At 37.3% G+C, this 12,419-nt stretch overlaps 1 protein-coding gene across 1 annotated transcript in view; it reads left to right on the top strand.

Annotated features, from left to right (window-relative positions):
• Positions 1-12,419, top strand: part of OSMR (oncostatin M receptor) — an 84,268-nt gene that overhangs the window by 26,592 nt on the left and 45,257 nt on the right. Inside the window, exon 5 of the mRNA XM_044681362.1 lies at positions 9,274-9,546. Coding sequence (XP_044537297.1) covers positions 9,274-9,546 — 273 coding nt within the window. The remainder of the gene's footprint in view (positions 1-9,273; positions 9,547-12,419) is intronic.

The raw sequence follows: 12,419 nt of genomic DNA, 5'->3' as shown, positions 1-12,419 counted from the left end.
ATACCACAGTTTGTTCAGCATTCCCCAATTGAAGAGCATATCCTCGTTTTCTTAGTTTTTGCTACTACAAAGAACCCGGCAATAAATATTTGTGTACGTGTCTTTTTCTTTATGATTTCTTTGTGGTATAAACCCAGCAGTAGTATGGCTGGATTGAAGGGCAGACAGTCTTTTAAAGCCCTTTAGGCATAGTTCCAAATTGCCATCTGGAATGGTTAGATCAATTCACAACTCCACCAGCAATGCATCAATGTCCCGATTTTGCCACATCCCCTCCAACATTCACCACTTTCCTTTGCTGTCATGTTAGCCAATATGCTTGGTGTGAGGTGGCACCTCAGAGTTGTTTTGATTTGCATTTCTCTAATTATAAGAGATTTAGAACACTTTCTCATGTGCTTATTGATAGTTTTGATTTCTTTATCTGAAAATTGCCTATTCATGTCACTTGCCCATTTATCAATTGGGGAATGGCTTGATTTTTTTATACAATTGATTTAATTCCTTGTATATTTGAGTAATTAGACCCCTGTCAGAGTTTTTTGTTATAAAGATTTTTTCACAATTTGTTGTTTCCCTTCTGATTTTGACTACATTGTTTTTGTTTGTACAAAAGCTTTTTAGTTTGATATAATCAAAATCATTTATTTTACATTTTGTAATTTTCTCTAACTCTTCCTTGGTTTTAAAATCTGTTCTTTCCCAGAGATCTGACAAGTATACTATTCTGTGTTCACTTAACTTATTTATAGTTTCCTTCTTTATATTCAAGTCATTCACCCATTCTGAATTTATCTTGGTGTAGGGTGTCAGATGTTGATCTAGGCCCAATCTCTCCCATATTGTTTTCCAATTTTCCCAACAGTTTTTGTCAAATAGTGGATTTTTGTCCCAAAAGCTGGGCTATTTGGGTTTATCATAGACTGTCTTGCTGATGTCACTTACCCCAAGTCTATTCCACTGATCCTCCCTTCTGTCTCTTAGCCAGTACCATATTATTTTGATGACCACTGTTTTTTTTTTTTGTTTTGTTTTTTTGTTTTTTTTTTTTAACCCTTGTACTTCGGTGTATTGTCTCATAGGTGGAAGATTGGTAAGGGTGGGCAATGGGGGTCAAGTGACTTGCCCAGGGTCACACAGCTGGGAAGTGGCTGAGGCCGGGTTTGAACCTAGGACCTCCTGTCTCTAGGCCTGACTCTCACTCCACTGAGCTACCCAGCTGCCCTGATGACCACTGTTTTATGTCAGTTTAATATCCGGTACTGCTAGGAAACCTTCCTTCATGGTTTTTTTTTCATTATTTCCCTTGATAGTCTTGATCTTTTGTTCTTCCAAATGAACTTTATTATAGTTTTTTCTAATTCAGTAAAAAAGTTTCTTGGTAGTTTGATAGGTATGGCACTAAATAAGTAAATTAATTTGGGTAGAATGGTCATTTTTATTATGTTAGCTCATCCTACCCATGAGCAATCAATGTTTTTCCAATTGTTTAGATGTAGTTTTAATTATTTAGAAAGTGTTTTGTAGTTGTGTTCATATAATACCTGTGTTTGTTTTGGTGATAGATTCCTAAGTATTTTATATTGTCTAGGGTGATTTTAAATGGTGTTTCTCTTTCTACCTCTTGCTGCTGTGATGTATTGGAAATATATAGAAATGCTGATGATTTATGTGCATTTATTTTGTATCCTACAACTTTGCTAAAGTTGTTGATTATTTCTACTAGCTTTGTAGTTGATTCTCTAGGATTTTTTAAATGGACCATCATATCATCTGCAAAGAATGATAGCTTGGTCTCCTCATTGCCTATTTTAATATCTTCAGTTTCTTTTTCTTTTCTAATTGCTACTGCTAGTGTTTCTAGTACAATGTTAAATAATAGAGGTGATAATGGGCATCCTTGTTTCACTCCTGATCTTATTGGGAATGCTTCTAATTTGTCCCAATTGCAGATGATCCTTGTTGATGGTGTAAGATATATACTGTTTATTATTTTTAGGAAAGGCCCTTCTATTCCTATACTTTCTAGTGTTTTCAGTAGGAATGGATGTTGTATTTTATTAAAGGCTTTTTCAGCATCTCTTAAGATCATCATATGATTTTTTGTTTCTTAGCTTGTTGATATGGTCAATTATGTGGATGGTTTTCCTAATATAGAACCATCTTTGCATTCTTGGTATAAATCCCACCTGATCATGATGGATAATCTTCTTGATCACTTGCTGGAGTCTTTTTGCTAGCATTCTATTTAAGATTTTTGCATCTATGTTCATTAAGGAGATTGGTCTGTAGTTTTCTTTCTCTATTTTAGATCTATTTGGCTTTGGGATCCGTACCATATTTGTGTCATAAAGGGAATTTGCTTATTATGTCAAATAATTTGTATAGTATTGGCATTAGTTGTTCTTTGAAAGTTTGATAGAATTCACTTGTGAATCCATCTGATCCTAGAGATTTTTTCTTAGGGAGTTCTTTGATGGGTTGTTCAATCTCTTTTTCTGATATGGGATTATTTAAGTATTCTATTTCTTCTGCTGTTAATCTAGGCAATTTATATTTTTGTAAATATTCATCTATATCACCTAGATTGCTATATTTATTGCCATATGATTGGGCAAAATATTTTTACTGATTACCTTAAATAGAGGTGAAGTCTCCCTTTTCATCTTTGATACTATTAATTTCATTTTCTTCTTTCCTTTTTTAAATTAGATTGACCATGCTTTGTCAATTTTACTTGTTTTTTCAAAGTACCAGCTCCTGGTCTTATTTATTAATTCAATAGTTCTTTTACTTTTGATTTTATTAATTTCTCCTTTAATTTTTATGATCTCTAATTTAGTTTTCATCTGGAGATTTTTAATTTGCTCACTTTCTAGCTTTTTGATTTGCATGCCCAATTCATTGATCTCTGCCCTCCCTAATTTGTTAATATGTACACTCAAAGTTATAACTTTCCCCCTGAGTACTACTTTGGCTGTACCCCACAGATTTTGGTAGGATGTCTCATCATTGTCATTCTCTTCTATGAAATTGTTAATTGTTTCTATGATTTGTTCTTTAACTAACTGATTTTGGAGAATCATATTATTCAATTTCCAATTAGTTTTTGATTTGCCTAGCCATGTACTCTTACTAATTATTATTTTTAATGCATTATGGTCTGAGAAGGTTACATTTATTATTTCTGCTCTTTTTGCATTTGTTGGCCATGTTTCTATGCCCTAGTACATGGTCAATCTTTGTGAATGTACCATATGCTGCTGAAAAGAAGGTTTATTCCTTTTTGTCCCTATTTATTTTTCTCCACATATCTATTAACTCTAAATTTTCTAGGATTTCATTCACTTCTCTTACCTCTTTCTTATTTATTTATTTTTTTAACCCTTAATTTTGGTGTATTGTCTTATAGGTGGAAGAGTGGTAAGGGTGGGCAATGGGGGTCAAGTGACTTGCCCAGGGTCACACAGCTGGGAAGTGGCTGAGGCCAGGTTTGAACCTAGGACCTCCCGTCTCTAGGCCTGACTCTCACTCCACTGAGCTACCCAGCTTCCCCCTTTTCTTATTTATTTTTTATTTGATTATCTAGATCTGGTAGGGGAAGGTTTGGGTCTCTTACTAGTATTGTTTTACTATCTATTTCCTCCTTGAGCTCTGACAGTTTCTCCTTTACAAATATAGATGCTATACCATTTGATGCATACATGCTAAGTACTGCTGTTTCTTCATTGTCTATACTGCCTTTTATCAGTTTGTAGTTATCTTCCCTATCCCTTTTAACCAGATCTATTTTTACTTTGGCTTTGTCAGATTTCATGATCTCAATCCCTCCCTTCTTTTTCTCATTCGAAGCCCAATAGATTTTGCTTCATCCTTTCATTTTTACTCTATATATGTCTGCCTATCTCATGTGTGTTTCTTGTAGACAACATAGGTAGGATTTTGGTTTCTAATCCACTCTGCTATTTGCTTCCGTTTTATGGGAGAGTTCATCCCATTCACATTCAGAGTTATAATTATCAAATGTGTATTCTGCAACATTTTGATACCCTCTCCTTGTCCTGCCCTTTCTTCTTTCACTATTTCCTTCTATACCAGTGTTTTTTTCATCAGTCCCCCTAGTCTCCTCCCTTATTGTATTTCCATTTCTCCCCCTCCTTTCTTATTCCTGTCTTATTATTCTTTCAGGTCTTTTTAAGCTACCCCTCTTCCCTCTCCCTCCCTAGTATTGCTTCCCTTTTGTTACCCTTCTACTTCTCTATAGGGTGTGAATCAATTCTCTGCCCCAATGGATCTGATTGTTCTTCCCTCTTTAAGTTAATTTCAATGCACTTAAGAATTAAGTATTTCCTCTCTCCAACTTCTTTACCCTTCCAGTGTATTGCTCTTTTCCCCTGTTCCCCCCTACCTCACTTCTTTATGGCATATAAATTTACTTCATTTTTTCTCTTTTCCCATTTCTCTTAATGTTATCTTCTTTTTTTACCTCTAGTTTTATATATATTTATACATGCATATAGATATCTTGACATTTCATCCTATACAATTTGTCACTGTTCCCTCTAAGTACACTTCTTCTAGCTACCCTGATGTTATAATAACAATTTTTAAGAGTTACCAATATCATCTTTTCTTATAGGGAAACAAATCATTTGAATTTATTAGGTCACTTAATAAAAGGTTATTTTTTTTGTTCTTTTTTTCCCTTTTTTAATTACCTTTTGGTGATTCTCTTGAGTTCTGTGATTGGGCAGCAAATTCTCTGTTTAAATCCAGTTTTTTATTCATGAATGCTTGTAAGTTTTCAATTCTATTAAATGATCATACTCTCCCTGAAAGAATATAGTCACTTTTGCTGAAAGTTGATTCTTGGTTGTAAACCCAGTTCTCTTGCTTTCCAGAATATTATATCCCATGTCTTCCAATCATTCAATATATATGTAGCTAGATCCTGTGTTATCCTAACTNTATATATATATATCTTGACATTTCATCCTATACAGTTTGTCACTGTTCCCTCTAAGTATACTTTCTCTAGCTACTCTGGTGATAATAACAATTTTTAAGAGTTACCAATATCATCTTTTCTTATAGCAATACAAATCATTTGGATCCCTTAAAGAAAAGGTTATGGGTTTTTTTGTTTTTTTCCCCTCTCTTAATTACCTTTTGGTGGTTCTCTTGAGTTCTGTGTTATGGCAGCAAATTCTCTGTTTAAGTCCAGTTTTTTCTTTATGAATGCTTGGAAGTCTTCAATTTTATTAAATGACCATACTTTCCCCTGCAAGAATATAGTCAGTTTTGCTGGATAGTTGGTTCTTGGTTGTATACCCAGTTCCCTTGCTTTCCAAAATATTCTATTCCATGCCTTCTAGTCCTTCAATGTAGATGTAGCCAGATCCTATGTTATCCTAACTGTGGTTCCCTGGTATCTAAATGACTTCTTTATAGCAATTTGTAATATTTTTGCCTTGGTCTGATAATTTTTGAATTTGGCTATAATATTCCTGGGAGTTGTCAGTTGTGGATTAAATGTAGGTGGTGATCTGTGGATTCTTCCCATTTCCATCTTTCCTTCTTGTTTGCGAATGTTGGGGCAGTTTTCTTGGATAATTTCCTGTAGGATGATGTCCAGGTTTTTTCTTTTGTCATGATGTTTCAGTAGACCTATAATTCTTAAATTGTCTCTCTGAGATTTGTTTTCCAGATCTGAGGTTCTGCCAATGAGGTATTTCATATTTTCCTCAATTTTTTCATTCTTTTGATTTTGTTTTATAGATTCTTGCTGCCTTGTGAAGTCATTTGCTTCTAATTGTTGAATTGTAATTTTTAAAGACTGAATTTCATGCCTGGCTTTTTGGTCATCCTTCTCCTTCTGGTCTGATTTTCTTTGTAGGTCATCTTTCACTTTCTTTGTTTCATTCTCAAACTGGTCAATTTTGGCTTTCAAGACACTATTTTCTTGTTTTAGTTCATGTATTTCCTTTTTCCAATTGTCTTCAGCCTCTCTTGATGGTTTTTTTAGTTCTTGAATTAATTGAATTTTAAGTTCTTGAGATTTTCCAAAGCCTGTGTCCAATTCACTCGAGTTTCTTTGGTTTTGCTTGGAGTTCCTTGATCTTCTTCTATTTCATTTGCTTTTTGTTCACTTCCTGGAAAGAAGCTGTCAATTGTAATTTCTTTTTTCTTTTTCTGTTGTTTACTCATATTTTTTCCTCTTTCCCTCCTGTACCTTCTCTGCTCTGCTGGTAGATTAGATTAAGCAGATGGTTTTAATGAGCTTTGATGTAAGATCTTCCCCAGCTGGCAACAGAAGTTTATAGCTACTTTCTCTGCAATCTATGAGGGGTGTTGGAGTTCTCAGGCCCTCTGAAGACTTCTTATCTGTCTTATAGATGGGATTAAGTCAGGTCAGGGTTGATCTTTAGAACTGTATGTGTCCTGGGGCTAAAACCTCTAGAAGTTGGGGAGGGGAGAAAATGAGGAGGGGGATGGAGCATTTTCACTGTATCTAGATTGCCTCTCTGTGTTTCTCCTCTAGCCGCCTCCCTGTGTCTGTGTTCAATGCCCTGAGCCTGGCGCCAGTAAGGGCCTCTCTCCAGACTAGTGCATTTTCCCACTCAGAGATTCCAGGAGCCGCTGGAAACTCAGCACAACATGTGGATGAGGGGTCCTGGAATTCCTCTTCTATACCCTCAGACCCAACAGTTCAAGAATTCAAGCCATTTTCTTGGCATACCTCTTGAGGTGTCCAGCAGTTGGACCCCCCAGCTCTGTCCTGGTGTTAGATTTGGTTTTCTTTCCCCTCAAAGCACTTTGTTTTTTATCTTGGTGCAGGAGGGTATGGAGATCTGAAGTTTTGCTTTGTCTAAGCCACCATCTTCCCAGAATCTGGCACTATACTTTCCAGGGATGTAAATATAGGTGATGAAATTAATACACACATTGCCAAAGCTAGTTCAGTGTTTGGGAGGCTCCAAAATAAAGGGTGGGAGAGAAGAGGTATTGGGCTACCTACCAAACTGGATGTCTACCAAAGCATTGTGCTGACTTCATTGCTGTATGCCTGTGAAACCAGGACAGTATGCCTGTGACATGCCAGGAAATGGAATCACTTCAATTTGAATTATCTTAGGAATATTCCAAAGGTCACCTGAAAAGATAAGGTACTGGAGATTGAGATCCTTTCTCAAGGTGAACTGCCAGCATTCAGACCCTACTGCACAGAGTGCAACTCTAGTTGGCTAGCCACATTGTTTAAATGCCAAATATATGTTTGCCTATACGACTATTTTACAGAGAATTCATATAGGGCAAGGGCTCACGTGAAGGTCAGAAGAAGTGATTCGAGGATGCCCTAAAGGTCTTTCTAAAGAACTTTAATATCAGTTGTGAGATGTAGGAGACACTGGCACAAGCTCACTCTGCGTGGCATGCCCACATCAAAGAATTCTTTGTTCTATGAGCAAAAGCAGAGTTGCAACAACTCAAAAGAAACAAAAGGAATGAAAATTTAGATTTCTTCATCCCAAATGTTCACATTGGCCATTTGTGCCCAAGTTGTGATAGGGTCTTATGAGCTTATATTGGTCTAATCAGCCACTGTCCATTGACCCCTACATAGTGACATCATTATAATCTTCAGTATGAAGGATAACCACCAAGAAAACACATCTCATCTATATTACTCATGTCCCTAGGAAATGCTTATCAGTCAGTCAGCCAACTAGTATTTATGAAGCCCTTTCTTTGGGTCAGGCTAAACCCTGTGTGAAATACTTTGTCAAAGAAAGTTGGCATGGCGCCATCCAACGGATTTAGTCTGCTTATGCTGACCTTATCTTCTCTATCACACCTGAAGTCAATCAGGTCATCACTGGCCATTGGATCAATTAATGCACATCATTTCCCAAGCTCCTATTATTGCAGGTAGGTGCTGGACCACTGCTAACAACTATTGCACATGATGTTTGTGTGACTTTGGGGACAAGTACACTTGCAAGTAGTTTCCTGGCTCAGTGGATAGAGTGCTGAACATGAAGTCAGGAAGACCTGAGTTCAAATCCTGACTCAAGTCCTTACTACCTCTGTGAGAATCCTGGACAAGTCACTTGACCTCTCTGCCTCATTTGTCACCTACCTTTGGTGGTGAGGCTCAAATGGGTCACACAGCTAGTAAATATCTGAGGTTAGATTTGAACTCAGATCTTCCTGACTCCAGGACTGATGTTCTATCCACTACACCACTTAGCTGCCCCTTTATAAAAGCTTTGGTAATATTTTTTATTATTATATGGAAGAATAGTGCTGGCGAATTAGAACTTTCTCCCACTCTCCCTTTTTCAAGCTTGACAGATTGCCCACAATAGTGGTTGGGGCTTAATTTATAAAGCAATTATCCTACTTACTTGAAAAGGAAACAGTTCAACAAGTGATCATTGGGTTCTAGAAATAAGACTCCTTAAGCCCAGTCACAGAAGTATTAACAGCTTTTTTTACGAAGAAAAGATTGTGGAGGGCCTGGGGGAAGGGAGGAAGCATTTGCTTTAAAATGCTTTACTGATTTGAGTAAGAAGTCTCTGCAGCTACAGCTTCGCGTTATCTCTGCCCACTTTTTCTTGTCTCTGTGATATGCTTTTAAATGGGGCAAATACCTACTCCACCAGCTCCCTTCAAGGATCCTGGCATACACCCAGTGGGTATGATGATCAAATGGTTGGTACTGCTGCCCTTCAGTTTCCCTGAGACATAGTAAAGCATAGAATACCAGACTTGCAGTCTCAGAGGAACTGGGTTTGAATTCTGGTTTCTGGCATTTTACTAGTGGTGACACTGACCAAGTTATTAACCTCAGTTACAGCATACTGAAAATAGAGGTAATAACAACAGTAATGAGTGATGGTCAACTCTGAACGACAACTATTATCGGCAATGCAAAGATCCAGGACAACTCCAAGAGACATATGACAAAAAATCTAGAAGAAACTGATTGCATCTCAGGGAGTGGGAAGAGATGGGAGGGAGAGAGAAAATCTGGATTGCAAAATGTCAGAAAATGGTTATTAAAATTGTGTCAACATGTAATATGGAAAACTAGATAATTTTTTTTAAAAAGAAAAGAGAAGTAATAATTTGTACTTCCTCACCCCTGGGGTAGTTGAGGGAAGACACTTATGATGCAAGTTTTAAAATGTTGTAAAAAGAAGTGTGAGCTATTATTGTTTCCACATAATGTGCCCGAGATTCTGAAATGTTTTTTGTTGTGTCTTGTAGGACAGGACTCCTCAGGCCAACTTCTCATTTTCCCTTATGATACTATATATGCTGAAGAAGATGCCAATGTCACCTTTTGCTGCATTTCCAAGATGGATAATGACAATATGACATTTTATTTTGGAGACAAAAGGATGCAAGAAATAAAACTAAGCCCCCGTGTGACAATGTTTGAAGTGAATAATATTCCTATTAGTAGGCCAACGGGATTCAATGCTATTTGTTTGCTGAACTCTTCCTATGAATTTGTGGGTACTGTCCTATACGTAGGAGGTAAGGACTTGGACTTCAATTGTGTTCCTTTTTTTTCCAAAAGGGGGGAAAAGATAGTCATGGATAGCCTTGATATGCTATAATATTCCTCACTAAGAGATTAGCATTTAGAAGGATTTTTTGAAAGATTTCTTAGAGTTAGACATCAAAGTTACCCCCCTAACATCTTCAACAAAAAGTCATTTTGATGCTTTTGAAAACCAATGCTATAAACATATAAAAACCACAGGTACAGCTATTGGTTAATTCCACCTGGTTCTCATAATAATTCTCATTTTCTTCTACTCACTCAGAAGTAGAGTCAAGTTTCAAAAATGTGGCTTAAGGGAGACATGGGATAATAGGATGGAGAGTATCTTTGAATTCTCCAGTAATTAGAATATTTATCATCCTTGTGAAGAAATGACTCATGGCCAGCATGCCCATCCCTTCCCAACTCCCAAAAGCAAAATCAAAATGTTACAGAGTCCAGAGGTACAACATTCCAATGCTTAATGACTCTCCGGCTAATAAACATGTTAGCACATTTATACCAAAGGCGGTATATATTAAGAGAATATATTAAGTGAACATGGCCTTAAGAAACATTTAGTCAAATCAAGCTTGCATAACCCCAACCTGTGGTTGCCCATGTTTACCCCATATTCCCTAATAACCCATAAACTCAGAGTTTGGGAGGGACCTCGGAGGTCTCTAATCCAAACTATATCTGAACAAAATTCTTCTCTATAATAATTCTCCAAAAGAGAGTATGTTGACTTTGCTTGAAGACTTCTAGTAATAATAAATCTAGGGGGCAACTGGATGTCTCAGTGGATTGAGAGTCATGTGTAGAGAAGTCCTAGATTCAAATCTGTCCTCAGACACTTCCTAGCTGTGTGACCCTGAGCAAGTCACTTAACCCCCTTGCCTATCTCTTGCCACTCTTCTGCCTTGGAACCAATACACAGAATTGATTCTAAGATGGAAGGTAAAGGTTTAAAAAATAAATAAATAAACAACAAAGCTACTACCTTCCATGGAAGCACATTTTACTTTTTGGTTATTTGGATGTTTCCCCTTTCATTGCCCCTAAATCTGCCTCTTTGCAAATCCCATCCCTACCACTGATATGAATTCTATACCCTGGGTCAAGAAAAATAGGTCTAATCCCATTCTAAGTTGTCTAGGTGGCTCAGTGGACTGTGTGCCAAGTGTGGAGTCAGAATGGCTCATCTTCCTGAGTTCAGATCTGACTTCAGACACTTCCTAGCTGTGTGACCCTGGACAAGTCACTTAACCTTACATGCTTAAGTTTCCTCATTTATAAAATGAGCTGGAAAAGGAAATGACAAACCATTCCAGTATCTTTGCCAAGGAAACCCTAGATGGGGTCAGGAAGAGTCAGACACAACTCAACAATAGTCCCTTTTCTATAAGCCACCCGAAGCCAGTCATTAGCTCTTCCCCTAAGTCATCTCTTCTCTAGCCTAGACATCCTCAGTTCCTTTCATGGATCTTCGTTTTTTTTTTTTTTTAACCCTTGTACTTCGGTGTATTGTCTCATAGATGGAAGATTGGTAAGGGTGGGCAATGGGGGTCAAGTGACTTGCCCAGGGTCACACAGCTGGGAAGTGTCTGAGGCCGGGTTTCTCTTCTTCGTTTCATTTTAATGCAAGCCCCTTTGCCCGCTAGCTCAGTCAGTCATCTATGTATATGTATATGTATATGTATATGTATATGTATATGTATATGTATATGTATATGTATATGTATATGTGATAGTCATCTATAAGCCACTCGATACACCATGCATCATTTCCAGGGCCCTCGTGCTTGCAGATGTCAGACTGCTCACAATATTTCATGCAATTTATGTGTTGTCATGAGGGAGCACAGTATGGGCCAGCCGCTTTGCACTATCTTTGATTCATTACCTGCCCACCCCACCTTCTTCACTCATACTACACTTTCTGCAGCATCATCTCCTTATTCTCTACAACCATTAAGGGCAGTAGAAAGTCCTTGCTGAAGTTGGGAGGCAGAAGACTTGGATTTGAGTCTCTCCTGTTGTCACTATCTGTGTGGCTGAACAAACGATTTAATTTCTCTGAGCCTGTTTGTTCATTAGCAAAATGGGAATGTTAACATTTGTACCACCTTATCTCACAGGGTTGTCATGAGAGCCAATAGGAAGGAACATACGTAAAAAGTGATTTGCAATTGTCAATTTTTAAAAATTAAACATCACTTTTTTTTTTTTAAACTGAGATGGACAGTTTTATTTAGAAGTAGAGGAAGTTCTAAAAATGCCTGGGGCAAGAATAGCCAAACAAGAGGTGAGTTTCCAAAATGGTATTGTCCTATTCAAAGGAAAACTCTTTCTTTCTCAGGAGAGATCAGAGTAGGCTATAAAATCTGCCAGTAAATATAGTTCTCATGTTCCGTGAAAGTACCCATTAGCTTAAGGATTTCATACCCAAACCATCTTCTGTGATAATAACTCATACCCTTCTTTTATCCCTTCTTCCGGAAATTAAAAAGTTTTTTAAAAAATCACATTTTCTAGATTCTTTAGCATTGGCTCAAAGGATCTATATATCTTCAGAAATACACACACACACACACACACACACACACACACACACACACACACACAATGAATCAGTTTAAAAAGAGGGGAAATGGCATTCTTCAGATCAATAGAGATCCTTTCTTCATCTTCACTACCCTATTTGGACAAAGATGTTGGGACTGGAGGGCTATCTCCCCACAGCACTATATAGTATCGGTCTGGGCTGGCATGACTTAGAGAAGGACTCAAAATTCAGTTAGTCATTGCTGGAGGAGGAGGAGGAGGGAAAGAATGCTTGCTATATGTGTGCTGTTTGCAC

The sequence above is a fragment of the Gracilinanus agilis genome, chromosome 1 (genome assembly GCF_016433145.1).
Source record: "Gracilinanus agilis isolate LMUSP501 chromosome 1, AgileGrace, whole genome shotgun sequence".
Taxonomy (NCBI): domain Eukaryota; kingdom Metazoa; phylum Chordata; class Mammalia; order Didelphimorphia; family Didelphidae; genus Gracilinanus; species Gracilinanus agilis.
Note: the sequence above shows the minus strand (reverse complement) of the source record. Positions and strands in the feature narration are given on the sequence as shown.